Source organism: Nanorana parkeri, unplaced genomic scaffold (genome assembly GCF_000935625.1).
Source record: "Nanorana parkeri isolate BGI_ZX_2015 unplaced genomic scaffold, ASM93562v1 scaffold1159, whole genome shotgun sequence".
Classification (NCBI taxonomy): Eukaryota; Metazoa; Chordata; class Amphibia; order Anura; family Dicroglossidae; genus Nanorana; species Nanorana parkeri.
This window is the reverse complement of record NW_017307427.1, coordinates 116779-141685: the sequence shown is the minus strand read 5'-3', so window position 1 is coordinate 141685 and position 24907 is coordinate 116779. Positions and strand designations below refer to the sequence as shown.

Sequence of the window (24907 nt, the reverse complement as noted above, 5' to 3'; positions counted from 1 at the left end):
CAGCAGCCTATTCGTGAGTATTCAAGCATTAACCTTGTATCTTGAGCTACAATGCCCCTGCCTTTCAATGCAACATGTCAGATCTGTGCCACATGGAGAACACTCCTGCTGCTCTCAGTGCCTCCTGCTCACAATCCACTAACCATGGCTGCGAATTTAGTCTGCCAAGCTTTCAGCTGATTGGACTAAGGTCATCAGAAGGTATCTGGTTACAATTCAAACAAATCTTTTAGTTATTCAGTGTCTGAAACTCATGCCTGCTTCCTTGAGCTACTGCATGGACAGATTGTTAGAGGTTGCCTGTCTCATTTCCTGTATAATGTCCCTGTTGGTGAACATGAGCAGAACTCTTTTGGCTTAAGTGATGGGCTGCAGAACCGACTTACAAAAAGCGCCTGCTTTGCATGCCCTTTAAGTGTGTCTTCATAGCTGTACCCTAATTAAGGATGTCATCAGGGGCATGAGTACCCATTTGCCCCAACAGAAAAAGCCCAAGAATGCTCATTGTTCAGAGGCCGAGAAGAGTTCTTTGATCATTCCCCGATGCAAACTTCAAAGCCTGGCACTCATTCTGTCCACAAACCTTGGACTTCCAAGTACCCAAGCTCTCGCAATAATCTTTCTCCGCATAAGGCGCGCTACCACTCTTTAAAGTTGGTGGACGTCTTCGCCTTGTTGACATTGGGTCAGCTAGCATATTGGATGCTTGAGTGAGGGAAATGGCTTCCAGAGACTAGAGCTTGCCAAATTGGGATAACACCCATTTTAGATTTGTTACATGTTCCTATTCACTTAGCATAGACTAAAAAAAAATATTTAAAAAATGCTTCTTGCAGTTTAATTTTGTTTTTACTAGGGTTAGAGTTTCTCAACTTAAGCGTTTCAATGTGAGGGGTTAAAGCATTAAAAACCTGGCTTCTGCTTTCAAATGTTAATTAGGTTAATGAGAGAAACACAATTCTATATGCTTTCAATTGGGTGACATCCGCGCGGCAGTCAGAGAAAAGGTACAAGTACCTCCTCCTTTTCTTCTCTTTCTTCTCTTTCTTCTCTTTCTTCTCTTTCTTCTCTCTCTTCTCTCTCTTCTCTCTCTTCTCTCTCTTCTCTCTCTTCTCTCTCTTCTCTCTCTTCTCTTTCTTCTCTTTCTTCTTCAGTGCCTGCAAGCAGAGAGGAGTCAGCGCTGGATCGGAGAGGCGCCGCACCGCTGGAGGGACAGATGAAAACATCATGAAAGAAGATCGGATTAAGAGACCTCATTTAAGGGAAATGCTGACATTAACATTGGGGGGAGGGGGAAAAAATAATCCTTTAATGTCACTTTAAGCTGGCCATACACCTTACAATTATCTGCATATCTTCTGTGGTCAGATGGAAAAGGTGCAACAGATTCCTCCATCTACACTTAACTGTGTGGATGGAGTAATCTACACCTGGGCCAATCTGTTGCATTTTATCCATCTGACCACAGAAAATCTGCAGATAATTGTAAGGTGTATGGGCACCTTTAGGGTACTAAAATGCATTTTTTACAATCAAAGATTTAACTCCTGCGTTTAGTGTCACTTTAAGCAGTGATTCGGGTGGTTACAGTCAGAACCATGAAATACGATAGCTTGTTATTTTGGATGGAATAATTACTATAATATAGTTCCTTTTGGTGGTGCTCTCTCATTTGGACAAGAAACCTCAAAATTTGCGAATAAGGTGCATCTGTTTTCCTGGAAATTCCTTTTCTGCTTTGACAAACATAACAAATGCAAACTTATTGAAAACATTTTTATGCTGTTTCCTTTTCATTAGATATACTTGAGGCAACAAGACAAAAGTGCCAGTATTAATCAAAATGTCCGCATTGCCAAAATGAGCCTAATCGATCTGGCTGGTTCAGAGCGAGCAAGCGCTACAAATGCCAAGGGTGACCGCTTGCGCGAAGGCACAAACATCAATCGCTCACTGTTGGCTCTTGGGAATGTAATCAATGCTCTGGCAGATCCTAAGGTGAGATATTCATTGCCTATGTCTTCATAATGTCTTTTGTCCTAAGCATCGGGCTACTTACAGTCAGTTTGTCCTGACAAGCCCTTTTGCCATTTGCCAAAGAAAATTGAATTCTTCGACCTGGTTATGTATTGTGCCGGGAATGTATGGATCACATGACTGCTTGAACAGAGCTACAAATGCTTGGGCAGGTTATGAGTTATATACCTCCTATATTTTATTGAATTGTGTGTTTATTTGGCCAGCTAGAGTTTGTTTTCAAAATAATGTTGCAAAGTTGGGCAACCCTCCCACATTCCTCTTTAAAGGGACACTAAACTCAGGAGTTAATGCTTAAAAATGCATTCAAGTACCTTACCTATTAACAAATATATGTATCTTGTTTGTGTATTGCTCAGGTGTAGATCTTCAAATCATCTCTGAATTGAGCTGACACTGTCCTTCCTTCTGGAGAGTGGCTACTTTTGTTCCCCATGGTCCCTGTGTGTGTTGTAAAGTAGCCACCACTCCATTTGTATTAAAATTATAGTTGATCATGGGAGCGAACATGGAGCGGTGGCAACTTTACCATGCACATCGGGACCAGATTTAACTAATTTTAACCAAATTAGGGATGCACCAATGACGGTTTTTCAGTATCGAGTACCAATATTATTATTATTATTTTTTTTTTTTTTTTACTACTCGCCGATACCGGAATTCCCATTAAAGAATGTGTAATGACTCGCCGCCTGGCTTCCACCAGATGACGAGAAAGCATGGATCCTGGCTTTCTGGCCAATCGGGAAGCCAGGGGGCGCATAATGACTTGTCGCCCAGCTTCCTGATTGGCCAGCTTCCCGACCAATCAGGAAGGCGGTTGGCGAGTCATTACACGCCATCCAGATTGGCCAGAAAACTGGCTCCTAAACCAAATTTGGTTGATCTGTAGAACATGACCATGGATCTAAAAATAGTACCACATGGTATTCCACTGTGTCCAGTTGGTTCCTGCATATACATGGTTTGAGCTGTAGGTGAGAAACCACAACCCTAGTCCAAGGTCCCAGTAAAATTAGTTTGGTTATTAACCTCTTTTTATATGCACCAAAAGTACCATACCACAAGTTACTTCCTGTGACCTTTACTTTAGACTCCTTTAAGTGAAAAGGAACAGATACTGCAATGTACTAACCAGCGCACAATAATATACACGTGGAAACCAAATATTTCTATATCGTAGAAGCGATCTGGCGGCAGCTGAGCTGCCAGAAACGCTTCTACTGTAAAGCCGGCCGCCGGATCTACAAAACTGAACAGACTTTTAGCCACTGGGAGTCTATTTAACCCCTTCAACCTTCATGACGGGATTATCCTGTCATGGGGTAAACCCCATGTGTATTGACTGCCCTGTTCAGTTTCATTTTGTTTAGGTATTTGAAAACGTATCTGTTCAAAATAACTCTTTTTACTTTGCCATGCTAGTTTATTGCACCCTGTCGCTCATTACACTTTTTGTACTCTGTGCTCCAGGGAATGCTTGGCTTGTTATAATAACACGATATGAACATTTTTCTTTTTTTGGTGCTTTGGTGATCTAGCTAATGAGGCCATTGTGGTCCAGTCTGTACACGTATGTCTCAAATTCTGTTCCAGTAATAGGGGGATTATGTTGCATACACACAACTGGTTTACATTTTCTGGCTTCATGGGCCTATAAGCAACTTTTTTTTTTTTTTTCTTTTCTTTTAAAGCCATTATTTCTTTAAGTGAACCTGCCATGAACCTGGATAATGCAAACTGAACAAATTAAGCAAAAATCCACAAGCCGGAGTTACTTACAAAATGGTCAGCAGATCAGAGTATCTGACATTGTACTTAAAGCCACAACACTTCATTAGTCGAGCCTGGCCCATCCTTGCACCTCCTAAACCTTCTGATTTGTTAGCAGAACCATCCATCACTTTGAGGGCTTGTTTCCACCAGCCTGCATGTCTACCGCAATGTCCCGTACCTGGAACTGAAGTCAATGGCATTGTAGATATGCCCCCGCCCGCAGTATTCTCGGCTGCACAGAAACGTGTGGTAATAAAATGAACCGCTTTCCAGTGCGTTGCAATCGCAAAAAATTGTGCATGCACTATTTTTTTGCGATCGCACTGCACTGGAAAGCAGAGCATTTTATTACCATGTGTTTCTGTGCGGGGGCCGTATCTCCATTTCCATTGACTTGAATGGCACCGCCACGCCCCCTCCCACCTCAGAACACAAGGAGACTTTATGTATGCGATCCCTGGCGTTCCTGGTGTGTAGAGTGGTGGAAACAACAAGCTTGAAAGCAAACCTGCAACATGGACACATTATGGAGGTGGCACTGCATGCTGGATCTGCTTCTCTGCAGAGTGACCAACGGCTATGAAAAAACTCACTATTGGTTTATGAGACACCTGTCATAGTGGTAGGGCGATAATGAGGTGCAAGAGGCAGAAGGAATGTGTTGAGCTGTTGACCTAGGGCACTGGTCACCATATCGGTTTTGGAGTTTCGGAGGTTCTCTGCAAAAAGGCAGATGTGGGGTGCAGAATATAGAGATAGACTTGTTGCACTCCTTACCAGATACCACAGCGACAGGGGAGTGTGCTTGTAGTGACTGCGGATGGCACCACTAGTAACATGGATCATTTGAATAGATGTCACCAGCACACAAAATAATTTTCAGGTTAACCATGTGAATAAATGTCAGTCAAAGTACCGCAGCGCTGAATACTGAAAAATGGCCTGGATGGGAAGGGGGTTTAACACCGCGGATGTCAACTGGTTAATAAGAACCATGTCAAGTAAAAGCAATCGCATTCGGGCCGTCCCTTCATCAGGCTTAAAGGAGAACTATGAGGTGAGTGATTTTCACTCAACCTCATAGTTCGAGCCGACGTGTGACAATGAAACTGTCACACGTTGTCTCAATGGATCGGGAAGTGAGCAAACACATAACGTCGCTCACTTCTCGATCATGTCCCTGCAGAGAGCTGTGACTGTCACTCACAGCTCCCTGCAGGGATTCCCGCTCCGATCCTCTAACGCAGACTGGTGGAGTGGGAGGGAGTGGGTACAACTGGCTCTGCCTCTAGATAGGCAGAGCCAGCTTTCAATTAAGCAACTGGGTGGATCTTGACAGTAATGTCAGTATCCGTCTTGGCTGCGGCGGTCTCAGTATACCCCGAGCTGTAGCTCGCAGTATACTGAGCTTTGGGTCACGGGAGGACGCTAGTTTATGTCCTCCCATGACCATGAGGAGAACTATGGGGAAAAACACTTACCCCATTGTTCTCCTTTTAACATTGACACCTGGAGGTGCTTGCACTTGAATGGCAGTACAATTTGATATTTAACAATTTTCATTGTCAATGGAAAAGTCTTGTCCCTCTGCAAGCCTGTGGCTGGACAATGAAAAGAGAAGCAGCAGACTGATGATGAGCTCATCTTTGTCACCCTGCATGTTTCTTCTGTCAGCATGTGCCTTGTTGGCAAATGAGCAATACAGCTTCTCCCTCCATCTCTCTGAGTTCTGCTGTACAGGGATTCTCAAGGGTCTGATACCAACTCAAATACTTACACTGCATGCTTGAAAATTTTTTTATGATGTTTTAATAGATACAGAAGCTGATTTTGTCACATTTATATCTCTCTGCAATTCAGCTTTAATTAGAAAAGAATATCTGTCACAAGAGAAATATGGGACTTCTATTGATGATCTCCTGAACATATTAGCTTCCATCCTGGTATGTGGACCTTGTGACTTTAATTAGGGATGCACCGATACTAGTACTAGTATCAATGCCGAGTATTTGGGCGAGTACTCCTTCTCACCCAAATGCACCGATGCCAGTCTGAAGTATACTTCCGGTATCAGGAAGCTGAGCAGCGCTTCATGACACGCTGCCCGGCTTAAATCTTTCTGATTGGTCGGGAAGCCGGCTTCACGCTCCCTTGTCACCTCTTGACAAGGGAGCATGAAGCCGGCCTCCAAGCCAATCTGCAAGCTCGGTGCCGCGTCATTACACAGCACCTCACAGTCCATGTACCCATTGCACTCCTGACCGCACGTCCAACAAAGTATCCTGGGTGCTCAGTAGTCGACGGATGGCCACCGTCAAAGTAATGCAGAAAAGAAATAGACACCGGCACTCCAATAATAAATCGATTACGTCTATTTATTGACGTACATCAAAAGCAAAATAACACACTTAGTGCGACGTTTCGGGGACACACAGGAACCCCTTCATCAGGCAAAACACTTGTTTGCGTGTCAAAGCGTGTCAAAACAAGTGTTTTGCCTGATGAAGGGGTTCCTGTGTGTCCCCGAAACGTCCCACTAAGTGTGTTATTTTGCTTTTGATGTACGTCAATAAATAGACGTAATCGATTTATTATTGGAGTGCCGGTGTCTATTTCTTTTCTGCATTACACAGCACCTGGCTTCCTTTGGCCAGAAAGCCGGCTCCATGCTTTCTCGTCACCTAGTGACGCGAAGCATATGGACGGTTTCCTTGCTAATCGGGAAGTCAGGTGGCGAGTCTTTACACGCTGCCCGGCTACCTGTATGGGACTTCTGGTACTCCGGTATTGGCGAGTACCGAAAAAAAATATCGGTACTCGTACTCTATTCTGAAATACCGGTATCAGTGCACCCCTAACTTTAATATTTATAAAGTGCAATAAGCATACAGAATGCCAGACAGGCATGAGGAGTCTTTATGCTCTCTTGCGTCAATACTTGCAGGAGCTAGCCAGTCAGCTAGCATTTTTAGAAGGCCGCAGTGGCAGCCTCAAGCTGTGCAGTAACAGGTTTCTTTCATTTATATCCCAGCCCATGTACTATTTCGTTTTTTCATTCATCGGCATATGGACTTGAAGCCACCCCAGGGCAACATTCTCTCTGGGTTCTGTCCTGTACGTGTCTTAGCCTCATTCTCTTGGTTTAATGTACTCCAGACGTAGTAGTTTGGCAAGTCCAGAATGTCTGTTACACTACATAGTTTCACGGATTTCTGATGCCCTTGTTTTTTGAAGCATACATGAACGCCAAACTCCCAGAGGGCAATCTGCAAACTTTTCAAGCTAACATTATTGGTACTGGCTGTAATGTTACACTTAAAGTTTATGGTTCGCTCATTGAGCTAAACAAAGAATATCCTTTGCATCTGTTATTTGTGATCATTTGACTACCACAAAGTAACCTGAACTATTTTTAAACAGACTTTTTGTATGTGCTCATATATATAAATGCTCTGCAGCTGTTGTGTACTGCAAAAAAAATACACAGACTTTTACAAGGTGTTTATCTAAAATTAGGACCGCAAGACCCCATTTCCATGATAGGTTTTTACCGGCTGTCTCTGTACTCTATGGTATTGTGTGGCAATCCCACGGTAGAACTGGGGGTTGTGGTCACCCAGGACTCTCAGCCAGAGGGGCCGAGCGGTTCCAGAAGGCAAGTTCTTGTACTGGAAAAGAGCTGACTTTGCGTTTCTTCCCAGGATTTCTGGATTTGGCATGGGATCCTGGAACTGGGAGATTTCTAAGAGAATTGGGAGGGATGAGATCTCCATTCCTGGGTCCATCGTTTAGTAGTGTCTAATGTTCTGGGCTCCAGTTGGGAAGAGGAGCACATGTGTTCAGGAGTCAGGAGGACTCCACCCAGAAGTTAGAGGGGAGCCAGGTGGCTGTGTGTGCTAGAGGCACAGTGAAGACAGCCAAGGAGGCTTAGGGAGCCAGTTAGACACGGAGTATGTGCTACAATCTTTAGTCGGTGACCCAAGGGACTTCGTGGACACACTGCTGAGAGAGCAATGTGAGTGGTCATGAGGGGTGAGCAGTGCGAGTATCACACAGGTGTGCTGAGGACCGTATATGCTGAGGAACAGCAAATTGTTATAAGTGCATGAACTGTTCTGTTTTGTTTATGTTGAAGAGTTATAAAGACTGTCCTCTTTATGTTCAAGACTGGCCCTTAAGTGCTCACCATATGTCCTCAATTCCCCAAATATCACAACTTATATTGAAACATTTCTTAAATCTGACTCTCTGAATTTAGAACAGGCCATTGAATGGTCCTGATGTTACCTTTCTTGTACCTTTTTTATAGTTCCTTCTGGGTCTGCTTTCTTTCACATTCTTATGGCAGCATGGAATTCTAGATTTGTTGTATAAGCCATATGCACCTACAGCATTAAAGTGTAAATCCAGTTTCAATAAAAATATTAAAAAGCAATAGCCTACCATGTTAAAATAAATAAATAAGCCAATTTTGCTGTAGTGATCGCCACCTCGGTGGCACTGCTCTCCCCCCTGCACAAAGTATTCTCTGTTGTTTGTCCTTTTCCAGGTTATATGACAGCCAGAGTTGTTTTACACATTTTCTTAGAGCCCAGGCTGTCATGGAAACATCATCTGTTTCGATTGATTCACGGATATAAGAGAAAACACTATAAATACCATATATAGAAGAAAAAATTGAGTTGAAAACTTGAAACACAAATAATCCATTCTGTTAAGCCAGTCTTGTGTATCGCATACCTCCTGCAAGCTGCATAGCTAGGAATAGAATCGCAATATTTTCTGGTGTTGCTTCACAGCTTTCCGTGTTCATTGCCTGCCAATTGGACATGTGATGGCTGTGATACTTTGTCCAATAAACAGGCTAGAGGCAGTGCAGTTATTCTGTTTCAAATGTCACTTCATGCATTTGATCCCGGTCTATATGGACAGTATGAACACTTGCCGACGTAACAGGTTTACAGACAGCCTAACTCTTCAATGAGACACTGAAGTTGCATCCAACTCTGTTTTACTTCAGAGAAGTGTAATATAAAGCAGCTTTCCAGTCTTTCCTAAGCGTTGTCTCTGTGATCAAAGTGAAACTAAGCTGGACAGTGGAAAGGAGCAGGGAGTGTCTAGCTAGTGACTCCACAAACACCAACCAGGAAGGATGGCAAGGGAACATACAGAGAGCACAGGAAAAAACAAAAGGGATTGCTGTGGCAGCACCCTTCCGCCTGGTATTAGTAATTATCTCTATTTAATAATATAATGCAATACATTTCAACAACAATATATCATATAATTATGTAGGACACAATGCTTGCTGCCTAAAAGCTTTAGATCTCACTATAAAAAAAAAACAATCCTTGAATGTAGTGGACTTGTCTTCTGGACCTGAAAAACATAAGCGAAAACATGCAGAATGTTTAAGTCCATAAGAAAAGGATGAGGTATCAGATGAGTCTTTTGGTGTCCTGATCGGAACACCTCCTGGAATTTTCTCCAAAGGAAAGGGTTTGCTAGCATAACTAGATGTTGAGTGTTAAGATGTAGTTTCATGCAACTGTGATTTTGTGTCATCTGTCCGTGACTTGGCCCTAAGAAGGTAATATATATTTTCTTAAGGTTAGTGATGTTGCTTTTTTTTTTTTATATATAGATTCCTCTACTATTATTATTATTATTATTATTATTATTTCATAGTCTGAAAAAAAATATTTTCTTCTATCTCCTATAGCTTTCATAAGCTCTTTTGACTTGTTTTATCAGCATCAGTTGAAGTCCTAATTGTGCATATGGGTCTAGCAGATAGATCTACCTTTTGCAAATCTGCTTCCATCTTGAGTGCCCAACTCTAGTGAATACATAAATTCCTGCTGAGACATTTTTCAAATGTGATGAACGTAGCTATATTTGTGTGCGGCCACAAGTTATGCAGGGCAGAAATCAGTCCATCACAGCAATACCAGCAGCAGGAATACACTTGCAGTTCCGCTAGCAATTCAATACACAAACGTGAATGAATGTGAGGCTTTTACAAACTGTAGAGAAATTTGTTACTAAAGCATGAGAAGAAGCACTTGAGAATAATAGAACAGGTTGTCATCTGATCCTCAGTTGCTTCATAAACAGTGTGATTTTTAAGCAGGTCTTAGAGTCCGCAATGCAGCATGCGCCAACTCAGAGTGCAGAGATGTGCTTTCTGAGGCTCACATAATACTTTACAGCGGCTAGAGCTGTGTGTGTTGAAGTATAGAAATCTGTCTTACTTTTATGTTTCAAATGCTGCTTTATGCAATAACACACCTCCTGAGATCTCAGTCTGTATGGAGATTATGGCCATTTGCTTACTCAGCAGAATCCGCAGATAGCTGAACTCTTCAACAAGACACAGAAGTCAAATCCAACATAGTTTAACTTCAGATAAGTCCAACATGAATCCATGTATTTCTAGTGTTTTACAGTTTAAGAAGACATTGAGAGGAATTTATCAAAACGTGCGTTTAATTACACTTTAACTGTTTGCTTTGTTACATTGTCTGAGGTTCCATTAACCTTTTAAAGAAAAGTGTTCAGAGATGACAAGCAACTAAAAAATTTAAGTAATGGGCAAATCTGTTTAACTTGGACAAAGCATAGGTTTACGTTAAAATACTTTAGAAAACCATCAGTGTTGTACACAGTCCTGTAAATGAAAAAAAAAGTAAGTACATCCTATGAAAATTGTTGATATTTTTTCAACATATTTGAACAGGCAAACATTAGGTCTTGATTCAAATGGAACCTACAGTTCAAGGTGACTATACTTGAACAAATGGCACATAAAATTGCCATGGTATATTCCTTTTAAAGATCTAAATTAACAAGAATGCAAATTCTACATATACCACTACTTCATGTCCATGAACTGTTAATCCAATGTTCCAGATTAGATGCCATTGATTTAGAATCTCTGTAGGGAGTATGCTGGTGGAACCTGTCTAATTTAAACCTTCAACATCTAGGGTCTTGTGTTCTCTTTGCTATTGACTGTGGTGGCATCAAACCAAAATCAGTAGAGTTTTCTAAAGCCCTCAGAAAGAAATGTGTGGAGGCCTACAATTTTAACAAGGGATTTATGAAAGATAGGCCACATTTTAAGTCATTTTTTTCTAAGAATAAAAAAAAAATCTAAAAGTTGTATAGATTTCAAACAACTGCTAATTTTCCCCAGGATTGACTAGCAAATTCAACCTGAGAGCTGAGCATTTGAGGCTAAAAGAAGTCTCCTAAAATCTCAAATGCATAGTGGTATTCAAGTAACTCTTGCAACAGTTGAGGTCACATTACATGCATCTGCAATCAACCAATTAAACCTGCATGAGAGAGGGGTGTGTTGAAGAAAATCCTTTGCTGCCCATAAAGAAAATTAGAGCACGATTACAGTTTGCCATTGAACATACATGGATCAGCCATAACATTATGACCGCTGGCAGGTTGAGTGAATAACATTGATGATCTTGTTACAATGACAATCTGGAAGTGGGTGTGATATATTAGGCAGCAAGTGAACATTTTGTCCCTGGATTGTGCAGAAAAAAAGGGCAAGCATAAGGATTTTGGCCAAATTGTGATGGCTTGACAACTGGATCAGAGCAACTCAAAAACTGCAGCTCTTGTTGGATGTTCCCAGTGTGCTGTGGTCAGGACCTACCAAAAACGGTCCAAGTAAGGAAAACCGGTGAACTGGCAACAGTCATGGGGCCAATGCTCAGTGACGCACACGTGGGGAGTGAAGATTGGCCCTTGTAGTCAGATCCAATTGAAGAAGTACTGTACCTCAAATTGCTGAAAAAGTTAATGCTAGTTCTGATAGGTGTCTTAACATACAATGCATCACATTGTGTTAGGTATGCTGCAGATCAGTCCGGTTGCCCATGCTAATCCTTGTCCACAGTCAAAAGCACCTACAATGGGCATGTGAGCATCAGAACTGGACCACAGAGCAACGAAAGAAAAATGATGCAAGAAGATGAATTACATTTTTCTTTTACATCATGTGGATGGCTAGGTGCGTCTGTGTCCCTTATTTAGGGAAGAAATGGCACCAGGATGCATTATGGGAAGAAGGCCAGCTGGCGGAGGCAGTGTAATGCTTTGGGCAATGTTGTGCTGGGAAGCTTTAGGTCCTGCCATTCCTGTGGATGTTACTTTCAGATGTACCACCTACCTAAACATTGTTGCTGACCAAGTACGACCCTTTATGGAAACTGTATTCCCTGATGGCAGTGGCCTCTTTCAGCAGGATAATGCGCCCTGCCACACTGCAAAAAATGGTGTGAGGAACACAACAATGAGTTTGAGGTGTTGACTTGGCCTCCAAATTCTCCAGAACTCTGTCCAATGGAGCATCTGTGGGATGTGTTAGAAAACAAGTCTGATTTATGGAGGCTCCCCTTCACAACTTACAGAACTAAAAAGATCTGTTACTGACGGCTTGGTGCCAGATACCAAAGCATACATTTTAAGAGGTCTATTGGGGTCCATGTCTCAATGAGTCAGTGCTGTTTTGGGCAGCAAAAGGGGACCTACTCAATATAAGGCAGGTAGTCATAATGGTATGGCTGATGAGTGTATAAGCAACAACAAGGCCTCCTAAAACAATGACCTCAATGAAGGATTTTTATTTGGTCAAAGTAATAATAGATCTGTTTTTTGAAAATCGAAGACAGTATTTCAGGAGTTGAGCTTCGTAACAATTGTGAAGCATGGTGGTAGAAATATTATGTTTTGGGGTTGTTTTGCAGCTTCAGGGCCTGGGCAGCTCAGTCATTGAGTCAACTATACATTCTACATTATATCAAAGTGCTTGATGAAAATGTGAGGTCACCTGTCTAAACGTTAACATTAAATTGGATATGAGTCTTTCAACATGATAATGGTTTAAAGCACATTAGCCAATCCAAAAATAGAGAGGGTTATAATCTCTCCTAGTCAAAGCCTTAAACTTAAGTTTTTTAGGGGGATTTCCTTTAGGGGCAGTTGATATTTAAAAAAAAAAAACCCCTCAAACATCTTACAACTAAAGGAGTTTTGCAAGGGTAATTGGTCAAAATGTTTGGAGAATGGTGGGAAATTATACAAAATATCTACAAGAGGTTATTTGGGGTAATGCCAGCTTTTGATGCCAAGGGTATACTTAATTTTTCCACAGTACACGGTTACATCTATTGATATTAAATGTACAGGCATTTTTTTTTCTTTGTTCTTATTCAAGTGCATCCCCTTTTATCTGTAGGCACTGCTTGAATAAAGATCCAATATTTGCCTGTTTTAAATACATTGGGGGAGCTAAGGGGAGCCTTATGGTGTACTTTATTATATTCACTATATTCATGTGAAAAATGATTTCCAAACCTTTTTAAAAGCGTATCTAGAACTAAATGCCATCCTTATCCAGCAGAGTAGTTGAGTATAATATGAACAAAATACTGAGTGGCCAGTTTATTATGACCACCTGACGTTTGTATGCAAATTGGCTATAATTTTGCGCTGAAGTTGCTAGAGGGCCAGACCATTATAAATAGGGAAGCAGGTTGTTTACCACGACAGTAGAAGTGATTTTTCTCCTGAAGATATGGGTAAACAACGCGATTTAACAGCCTGAACGTGGGATGATTTTTGGAGCTCAAGCCATGGAGCGAGTATCGGCAAAACAGCAGAATTCGTTGAATGTTCAAGAGCAGCTGTTGTTAAAGACTGGACTGTCAGACGAAAATCTGGGTCTGAACGTGCGAATTGTGGCGGTCAGCGACTAGTCAATGTTAGGGCAGATCGGAGAGTGGCAAGACTGGTACAAGACAACAGAAGGGCAACAGTGCAGTGTCAGATTCCTCGCATCACCTTTCAACATCTCGTGGAGTCACGAGGCGGCCCAACAAAGTCATCTCGTGGCCCAACGAAGTACTGATGGGGTGGTCATAATAATCTGGTCACTCAGTATATATGAAATCAAGGCTTGACAAGCCTGTTATAATATACAGTAGCCTGTAGACAGTTGCATAAGTATGCTTTCATTCTTATGTACTGACTGAACGTGACATAAGCCTTTTAGATCTTTGAATATTAGTAGCTAAGTGTATTATTCTTTGTTAGCAGTCCCTCAGGACCCTTCCATAGAGTGTACCTCTGTACTGTTCCATTGCCTTCATTAAACAGTGTCGTATTTCTGTCGTACAGGACGCCTTTACAAACTAATAATCTTTTACAACATGCTTTTGTTAACACTGACATCATGTTTAATGCTCTGTGGGCTGAAAGCCCAAATGGCCCATTATAGTTTATGATTTTCTCTGTGCAAGAATAAATTTGTGGACAGACTTTGCAATGTTTTTTTATGTATATAGAATGAATGATGGGGAAAATGGTATAAAAATTAAACGTTTTAGTTTGTATGGTGTGGAAATGTTCAAACCCCTGTCCAGTTTTTATTGCTGTCTTTACCCCTTTTTGTTTTATCCTCTCCATTTGTCTTGGTGTCAAATGTCTGCAATTTGCAATTTTCCTCTGACTTACTGTTCGTGTCTTTGGCATAAGAAGTGAGGTGATATGTTCCCAAAAGAATACAGTAGAAAACAAAACCTTGTCAAGGGTTTGACCATTGTGTGTAAAATTTAAAGTTTTTCTTGCTCGATTTTGTCAATAGAAGTCTTTCACCTTCGGGTTATACTGCCACCTACAGGAGAATAAGAAACCAACAATCAAAACTGTAGGCCTGGATAACCCCTCCCAACTACCAACATTCATCAGTATTTGCTAGTGTCCTATGAGGAAGGAAATTCTCTTCCGCTCTGCTCTGCGGAAGACTAACCTATTATTTTTGATGGTATTTTTTTTTTTTTTCTTGTGCCTCAAGATTTTCTTCTACAATTAAAACTCTTCTCTACAGGGCTGCTTTTTTCCCTTCTGCTGCAGCTATCCTGTCCTGCCTTTCTTTGCCTGATTTTGAAGTGCCACGTCTGGACCCCGCTGGACTGGACTGATGTGGTGGGTTCCTTTTTTGTCCTTTCCAGGCATAGATTCATGCAGACTCTGGCTGAAGAGGCCTTAAAGTGACATTAAACCCTCAGATTTTTAACATAAACCAATACTATAATGTGTGCCTTACTGTAATCCATCATAGTTTCCCTTCTCTTTGCTGCTCTTCCTTTTTAAATCTGTATCTCTTATGCTTGGGGAGAACTTCCCTTTGCAGCTGAGTGCATCTTCCTGTAGTGCTGGCTCAGGTTGTGAACCTTCACACAGACACCATGGGGGTGATTTACTAACCTAAACACACGCACGCACTAGGTGCGTGTGATTTTTACACAGCAAAACGTATTTATCAACCAAAAAGTCTCTAAAAGCATATTTCCACTAATGCCATATATGGAAAAATCATGCACATGATCCATATATAATGCTGCTTCACAGTTTCGACAAAAATGGTTAGCTCATGCATTTACATTCCTGCATTCATCAACGCAAGCAACACAACATAGAGCTAATTTACACAACATCACCTTGCAATTCATGCAAGGCTTTGCACAACACACCTGCTGGGTGTGTACACACTACAAAGGTGTCTAGATTTCACCAATAGATCATGCTGGGAGGGAACACACTACAGAGGTGTATACTTGTTTGTGGCGTGTTTATAAGGTTGGTAAATCAACCCCCATGTATCCATTTCGGAGACAAGGCAGTCTGCTGCAAAACAGAAGTTCTGCCCAGCATGAAAAGAGATACAGATTTAAAAGGAAGAGCAGCAAAGAGAAGGGAGACAACCAGGGATTACAGTGAGGCACAAATTACAGTATTGTTTTATTTTAAACAATCTGAGGGTTTAATGTCACTTTAAGCCTGCTGTTATGCCTTCTCCCACGCCCTCCTTTAGATTCTATATATGATTTTACATGTGGCCTTGACAGCTGCTGAGGTATTGGCCACTGAGACTCTTAGCAAATTTTTGAGTTGCGCCAGTCTTTGACTGATGAGTCAGTCCAATATTACCCCAGAAAGAAGAGACTGGTTTGGTTTTTAGCAATGTGGTGCACACCACTCTGAAACTAGAGGACCAACTTGTTGCTTGTACTAGTGCTGTTTCTATTCTTGGGTCCGAAAGATGGCCGAAAAGATTTTAACATTGCGCCCACTGTTGGACTCCTTTTTTTTTTTTTTTCTTTTATGGAGGTTGGAAACACCCTGGCAAGCTGTTTGCTGGAACCTTTGGAGAGACTTGGATAGCTTCCACCTCCCAGATGCTAGGGTGCAGGTGGTGGTACCTCAGGGCTACAAAATGGAGTTTTGCTCCCTCAGTTTGCCATCTCCAAATTTCATATGTATTTCCAGACTAGTAAATCTCCATTGAGCCCTCTTGGGCCTTCAGGACCATGTGGCCAGAAAGCATATAAATCCCCTTTGTGTGTACCAAAATGCCTTTGCGAACCTAATTTCCTTGTAAAAGTAGCGTTGACATCACTGTGCTGTAAATAGCCTGTACAGAGAACAGAGCTGTGGGAGGAGCCCAGTAAGGCCACCTCTGTAGGCCGCCAGTAGAAAACTACAGGAGGACTGATGCAAGACAGAGCCTGCACAAGGGAAGAGCAGCAGTAAATGGTCTTGATTACAGGAAAACTCCTGCAGAAAGGAAACCTTTCACACTGAATTACTTCAAAGGTGTGAAATAAATCCACAGATCACAAACAGATTTGAGTAACAATATTATCTTTTTTTTTTACAATATTTGCTTACCCTGGAATTCGGCTTTAGAGTGTACTCCCACTTTTACAGCCAAATTGATTACGTCTAACTTACAGTATATTTGTTCAATGTTCCTATTCACATTGCGCACCATTTGAAAAATAAATTATAATAATATTCGCATTTTACTCACTTGCAATGTTTACCATAGTTAACCCTGTCTATACTGTGTTGGTAGATCATTATTAGTTGTAAACTAAATGTGAACACTGTCTTTACAAAGGGTTAAAGACTTCAAGGCTTGGGCGGTACATTATCTGTTAACGCACTTACCCACAGTTTGAACCTCTATGAAATGGAGGCCTACTCCAAACAAACAACTAGAAAGGATATAAATATTTTTGGAATTTTTGAGATCCACCCAGCTGCATTAATGACAGCTGGCTCTGCCTATCTAGAGGCAGAGCCAGCTGTACCCGCCCCCTACCCTGTCCTTTCCTCCAGCGCTGGCGGAGAGGGGTGAATCCCTGCGGGGAGTGGTGACAGTCACTGCTCTCTGCAGGAAGATGATCGAGAAGTGAGCGAGTGACGGTTGTGTTCGCTCACTTCCTGATCTATTGAGCCGGCGTGTGACCGTTTAATTGTCACGTCGGCTCGAACTATGAAGATGTTATTTTTTACTCCCCTCCATAGTTCTCCTTTTAAGCTGGCTTTACACTGAGCGCATTTGCTCAGTGGGTGGTGTTGTCTTACGCTTTCTGATCAACATTATTAGATAGAAAAATAGATTGGGGGGGGGGATTGGGGGTTTGTTGGCAATACAGTATCTGCATCCATTCAGATACAAGCAGTGTTGTATTTTGACAGCCAGTGGGGCTGACTACTTTCCTACATATTTAATTTGAAGGATATAAAGGTCTGAATATTTACTTGCTTTTCCATCCAGTAGGTGGAGTACTCTGTTTCTTTATAATTTCTTTGCCAGCCTAGTTTTATCCCCTGTGCTAAAAATCGTATTGTTTCAGTAGCTGAAATTTTACACACATATTTAAATGAGCTGTAACGCATACCCCTCCCTGCCCCCTCTATACAGACAGATCCTTTGAAGCTTCAATAGGTGAGAGAGTGTACGAAGGCAAACCTCTGCTGTGCTCTTTCTCTTCTAAAAGGCATAGTGCTGTGTGGTACCAGGATTAATTGTACCCTCTATTTTAAAAAAAGCGATTCCGTCTCTAAAAGATAAATCGCTCCTTCTAAGTAATAGATACTCTCCTGCACAGTTGATCACTGCAGTTGTAAGAAGAAATTGCCCACCAAAATATTTTTCAGAAACTGACCAATCCCTGCCCTTCTCTAGTTTTCTTGCTATCCCCTTTGTCACGTTAGAACACAGTGATGTGGTGGCCAGAAAATCAAATCACTGAAAGCTGCCAGGCGCCAGGAATTCTGGAGGGGTCAGTTCCTGAAGATTATTTTATTAGGTAATTTGCAAGATTTAATAGTGCAGATACATATTTATTCAATGTAGGACTGGGGGGGGGGACACAATACAGAAACTGTCAGCACGTTTTGGGGGCACATGCAAATATCTATATCGATATGCTTCAGTATTGTGAAAATTGAGCAGAATATATTGAGACAAAGTACTCCTTTCTAATAATAATTTGAACATATTAAACAGTTTTGGAAGGGAAACATCATAATAAAGTTCAATTCATAGAATTTATTTATCCATAATTGAAATGTAAATAAAAATGGTATTCGTATCAATTAGTTAAAAATGGTCAAAATTAAATGTGTGTTTATCATATTTATTAGAGGTGCACTGAAATTACAATTTCAAAACCGAAATTTAAAAAAATGTCAAGCCGAAACCGAAATTTTTTTTTAAATTTTAACTTTTGAAAATTGTTTGTTTATTTTTTTAAATAAACTTTTACATTTTTTTTATTAAATACTTGTATTTTTTACTTTTAGAGGCTTTGTGGAAATATTGGGGGTCTAAACAGACCTGATATTTCCCTTTTTAAAATAGAAAAAGAGTGAGTGTTTTTTTTTCCTGTACCCCCTGTTATAAATGAACAGGCATCCTCAATACCTCAACAGGAGTGTTCCTGTTCATTCATAACTTGAGGACATAGTGTGTTTACTATAACCACAATCATGAATGAACAGGAGGTGATGTAGATCACTTCCCATTCATTCATAATTGAGGATATAGTAACCATACTCTGTCCTAAATTCTTTACAAACACTCAGCTATCACTGACTGCTTGTACCCGCTCTCCATCATGACACGCTGTCACAGGAGGCTGAGTGAGCAGAGCTCGGCCTGCTGTTACAGCACTGGCCGTCTCCGCTCTCCTGTGACAAGAGGCTGAGCGGTGTGGGAGGAAAGATGCCGGCCGCTCAGAGCATTAGGCCGCCTGTGACAATTTCTCTCCTCTCGGCTGCGACACAGAACAGCGCCCAGCGGGGAGGAGAGAAAGCAGGGATGCACCGCTGTATCGGCCAGAAAATGACACTTTCGCCATTTAGCCAAAAGTGCCATTTTGGACCGATATGTTTCGGCGGCTGATATATCAGTGCATCCCTAATATTTATTATTAATCCCAGTTTGAAATAAAAATTAGGTGGTGTGCACTCCTCCCCAGGAGAGGGGAGTATTAACTTCTATGCCGGGAGCCCTCTAGTTAAGCTTTTACTTTGTGACCATTTTTATTTGTTATTTTTAAAAGTTCAGTAAAATGGTAATATTTCACATCTCTAACATTTACAGTAAACTTGTATGATATACACAAGTTTTGGGAACAGTTTCTTGTTGCAGAAAAGGAGGAGATTCAGCCAGAACTATGATGCCCTATGCCTTCCTGCTCACCACCCCAATCTGCAAGCTGACTACCCAGTAACTATACAGTATTTGTAGTTAAACACACTACACTCCATCTGCCTCCCCTCAATGCAGCACTCCTATAGAATACGGCTATCGTCAGAAATGCGTGCTATTAGTTGGTGGTGTAAGTAGTGCGTGCAGAATTTTGAAGATTTCAGCTTCCTTATTAACAAGTTGAAAGTTTCACAGGAATCATGGGTGGTCTAGTGGTGGTTCAGGGGAATGGTAGGGATATATAGATTTCTTCTGGTTCTTCCTGTAAAGTCAATAGTTTACTTCGCTTAGTGGGCGTAAAGTACAGGTTCACTTTAGATGCAAAATATGGGCTTTTCCACATTGCAATAGAGAATACTGCAGTTAAATTTAGACACTATTATGGTCCTGTCTGATCCAGTTAACTAGGCATGCTATTTCCCGGCTGTTTGGAATATGCCTCTGACTTCTGGGGTTAATGATGCAATATTTCTTCTCAAGTGTTGCCTTAATCCAACCACTGACAAAACTAAACAATATGTCAGGGAGGGCTTTTCTCTTGAAAATGTTCCTTTCTTGTGTTACCAAACAGCCTGTAATTAAAACATGCATTCAATAGAGCACTGAGGCCCAACTTGTTTACGTGATATAATAAGTTCAATGTGGCCAGGTTTTCAGAGCATGCATTGTTTCACATCTGTGTACCACTAGCGGGTGATTGCACAGCTATGTGTTCTGTTGTCTTTGTAGCAAAACATGGAGTTATTTTTTTTTTCCAAAACAATTTTTGTAAAAATAAAATTTAAAAAATCCTGGTTAAAAAGGGTTTTGTAAAGGGCACTATATAAATAAGCAATTGGGCCAACACTTTAAAAAGGATTTAAATGTGGGAGGTGCTGTGGGTGAGGCATTTTAAGGTTCAGAGTTCACCTTTTAGACTGACAGTTGCTGGCCTGTCAACAGCCTTACATCACACATTGTCTCAACCTCTGTGCAATGTGTGAGGTCAAGCAGAAAACCTCAGACTTGCATTTCCTTTTTTTTTTTCTGGAATTACATTTTAAAAAGTGTGTCTATATAAAAAAAAAATTGTTATGCAATATTTTGATTTCTTCTGTTTTAGACTCATTGATGCATACATAGATATTACCCTATAATCCTTTCAGTTCGTACATGTAATCTCTAGTTCCGGTTTCTGGCCAACTGTGCTTTATTGGCATCTCTTCCTAGTGGCTCTCCACATCTAAATCACTATGCGGGATGACGCATGCACATTGGGTGCTTTTCCTTGCACAAGCGTGGTCTTTCTGACGACTGACCTGAGGGGTAAACTTGTCCCAGACAGTCCCAGGAGTGATGTAATTTCCCCAACAGTATCTTTTTTTTTATGGTCCCAGTGGGCAGATATCACTCCCAGCTGTAACATCAAAGTCACTGAATTACACGTCCAGCAGCACCGCCGGTTTACTTTGCTATGGAGGACTTGCAGTCATGTGACGGTGAATGAATATACATCTAAAAATAAGGTAAAGATTTCTAGAATTTTGAGCATTGAAACCTGTGTAAAAATCCTGTAAGGGTCAATTGTAATGTTTTGCTGTGGTTAGCCTGTCCAACTACTTTAGGTTCTTGGCTAAGAGGTAATCTTCATATTACGAGTTCCATGGTGCTTTTTTTTTTTTTTTTGAGCATGTAATTTTTTATTGAATTTTCAATGAATATACAGCAAGAGTGTTCAAAGTAATATAAGCGGATACAATATCGTATTAATGAAGGTACATACATATTAATCATTTGGTCTTGTAAATAGATTCAGAGCACTAAAGTATACACGAGTCAGTGTAACAGATGTACATCTCTTTCCGTGTACGTCATGGTTCTTTTTATGGCAATTTTTCCTCATATTTGTTATATTCTTTGATCTTTAATGCTGGATATAGCTCCTTTAAAAGTAATAAAGACATATGTTTGATGAATTTTAAATGAAAGCTGAATTCCAGGCAGATGTAAAATACACAATAATGCAGCACTGTCTTCTTTAATACATCATTAAATCTGTTATTTTTAAATGCAAGAAGTGTAAGTACCTGAATTGCTAAGTAACACTTAAAGGAGAACTATGGGATAAGTGTTTTTCCACATAGTTCTCTGGGTTTTCTTTTCTGGCCATTATTATTTTTAGCTTGGTAATTACTCAAATTATTTAAATATGGAGCAAGAGCTCCATATTTTAGTGATCTGCCTTAGGTGTCCTACTGTAGCTATTTCACTTTAATTCTTTTTATTTGTTATATCTACAACTTCTTTTTTTTTTTTTTAATGCACCACGATATACACTGAGTGGCCAGATTATTATGACCACCCCATCAGTACTTTGTTGGGCCGCCTCGTGACTCCACAAGATTACTTTGTTGGGCCGTCTCGTGACTCCACGAGATGTTGAAAGGTGATGCAAGGAATCTGACACTGCAGTGTTGCCCTTCTGTTGTCTTGTACCAGTCTTGCCACTCTCCGTTCTGCCCTAACATTGACTAGTCGCTGACGGCCAGAATTTGCACGTTCAGACCCAGATTTTCAGCTGACAGTCCAGTCTTTAAACACTTTAACAACAGCTGCTCTTGAACATTTACGAATTCTGCTGTTTTGCTGATACTCGCTTAATGGCTCAGAGTGCCAACAATCATCCCACGTTCAAAAGCTGTTAAATCGCGTTGTTTACGCGTATCTTCAGAAACAAATAACCTACTGTCGTGGTAAGCAACCTGCTTCCCTATTTATAATGGTCTGGCCCTCTAGCAACTTCAGCACGAAATTATAGCTAATTTGACTACAAACGTCAGGTGGTCATAATAATCTGGCCACTCAGTGTATATATCCTTTAATCAAGGTGTCAAAAAACAACCTATCCCCCAACCCCAAACGTATAATTGCCTAAAATGTATCAACCACATTTTAAGATACAGTCAAAAAGAGAGGTTTATAGGAAATGCTTATGGGATGGTGCCAAATGTAAAAGGTGGTCTTCAGCACTGTAATGTTGATTTTACAGTACAATATGCAGGCTGAAGGTTGGCACGTAATGCAGGAAAATACGATATTGAAAAAGCGCTTCCCTAGATTGGCAACATAGGGCGAATAACAACATGTAAGAAAAAAACAGGAAAACATTTTGGCAGGCAAAATATTTCACATGTATACATGCTAGTATCAGTGCCGAAAAAATCACTTCTAATGTCATGGTAAACAAAGTGCTTCTTAAGTATAATGGTCTGGCCCTCTAGCAACTAAAAACGTCAGGTGGTCAGAATAATCTGGCTACTCTGTGTGTGTGTGTGTGTGTGTGTGTTGCTGCATTATAGGCAGTGCATAGGTGATTAGGGCCCTGTCGCACCATCAAGAAAGTGTTTGGCCACTGGAACACAACTCTGCTGGCTAGCTATTTTTTGTAGATCGCACTGGAGCGAACGCAAGCACTAAAGTGCCATGCGTTCTGGGTGCAGGTGATCGCATTGCGGGCAGGGGGCGTGGCTGCAGTGCCATTGAGTTCAATGCACTGCCACGCCCCCTCCCGCCCCAAAACAAAGTGAGCCGGCCAGGTTGCATTCCAGAGGCTGAACGCACTCTTGATGGTGTGACTAGGCCCTTAGAACATGTCTTGGAGAATAATGGATAACTAACGTTATATAAATTAAATACATTACCTCACATTTTCTTTAAGATGAGCTTTCACGTTTATATTTATAGTTTACACTTTAAAGCAAACCTTGAGTTTTCCCATATTAGACACAATAAGAATTTCAGGCATCCCCACTGTCCTGAGGTTTAATATAGTGAGTCTTTCCGCTTTTTCTACTTGGGGTGGTACTGCATGTGTGGAGGAATGCCGAGATGCAGATTTAACTAGACTGGGTCTGATCGAATGATTAGAGCAAGCAGACTTTCCCTTGCAATTTTTTTTCCCTCAGCAAAAGTAGAGTTTTACTCCTATATTTTTCTTCATTTTTTTTTTCTTAATCAGATATTTTTTATTGGCATTTGTTTTTTGTACAACGGTACAAACATTTCCATTAAGCCACACACGGCCAATCCAAACGTACGTACAGAATCTTGTGCATATTAATATTGGAAAAGGAAAGAGAGAAGGGGCAACACACAAAGTGGGAAGGGGTAGGGGTAGGGAAGCTATAAAACATAACCAGCCTCTACCACAGGGCAACACGTATCTCTCCATCTGCATGACATTATCAGACTAAGGCTACAAGGGGTAACATTTCCTACAGTAGTCTCCCCGGTGTCGCGACCCCTGATACTTTTGTCCGTTTTGCCTAAAACAAAAGATCAGGGAAAAGTTAGCATGGTATTTGGCCCATATTTGTATGGTGAATTTCAAGGGAGATGACAAGCAGGATGGTAGGACAACCATTCTGACCATATTAGGTAGAACCTGTGAATGGCGCCCCTTGCTTTGTACGTAATACGTTCAAATTCAACAGTTCTATCCATCTCCTCCTTCCAGTCACAGACCGTAGGCGGAGACTGAGATATCCACTTACGAACAATCAGACGGGTGGCTGTAAACAGTGCCCGCCTAAGGGCTATCCCAAGTGGAGGGTCAATTTGTGCATCATCATCAAATATACCCAGAAGACACAGAAGTGGAGAGGGCGTTAATTGAACGTTAAAGACAAAATTAAGCGTGTCCACAACCAGCCTCCAGTAGCGTACCAGTTTAGGGCATCTCCATAGCAAATGAATCAGGGATCCCTGATGGATTCTGCACTTGGGACAGAAGGGGTCTTCACGGTAACCTATCCTAAAGAGGAACTCCGGAGTGCGGTAAGTCCTATGCACTATGAATAGTTGTGTCAGTCTATGAGTGGCTGAGAGGGAGACCTGGGTAATGTTCTCCAGGACCTCCTCCCAGATTTCATCCGGTAAAGAGCCCACATCTGCCTCCCATCCCGATCTACATTTCAAGGGGAACCGATCCATCACCCTAATCAGGAAGTGAGAGTATAATAAAGAGATCAGACCCTTGGTACATTCCATATTGAACAGCGAGTCAAATAGCGGAGTAGGCGAGAACCTCGGAGCCTCCTGGGGGAACTGCGCTTGGAGTGTGTGGCGTACCCGGAGAAACCCAAAGTGACAATTGTTGTGCAATTGAAATTCAGACTGTAGATCTTGGAAGGAACAGATCCTCCCTCCACAGTACATCTGGGCAACAGTATATATACCCGCCCTTCTCCAGGCCTGGAATCCCTCCAGAGGAAGAAGCTCAGGCAAGCGTCTATTGCTCCACAGAGGCGTGTAGCTTATGTCAGTCACCCGCATCAATGTTTTGGCTGCATTCCATACCCGCCCTATCAAATCTACCGTGGGACAGCAGGAATATGTCTTGACATATAGATCACTCTCTAGGTATCTCAGTGGGTCTAGCCCCCTGAATAGGTACAGGACCATATGAAAAGTCTGTGGATGTACCCCCCCATGGGACCAGCCGGCTAGATGCTGCATTTGTGA

General features: G+C 41.4%; 1 protein-coding gene across 1 annotated transcript in view; it reads left to right on the top strand.

Moving 5' to 3' along the window:
- The window catches only part of KIF18A (kinesin family member 18A), a 100104-nt gene that overhangs the window by 11832 nt on the left and 63365 nt on the right, over positions 1-24907 (top strand). Inside the window, exon 5 of the mRNA XM_018568241.1 lies at positions 1801-1998. Coding sequence (XP_018423743.1) covers positions 1801-1998 — 198 coding nt within the window. The remainder of the gene's footprint in view (positions 1-1800; positions 1999-24907) is intronic.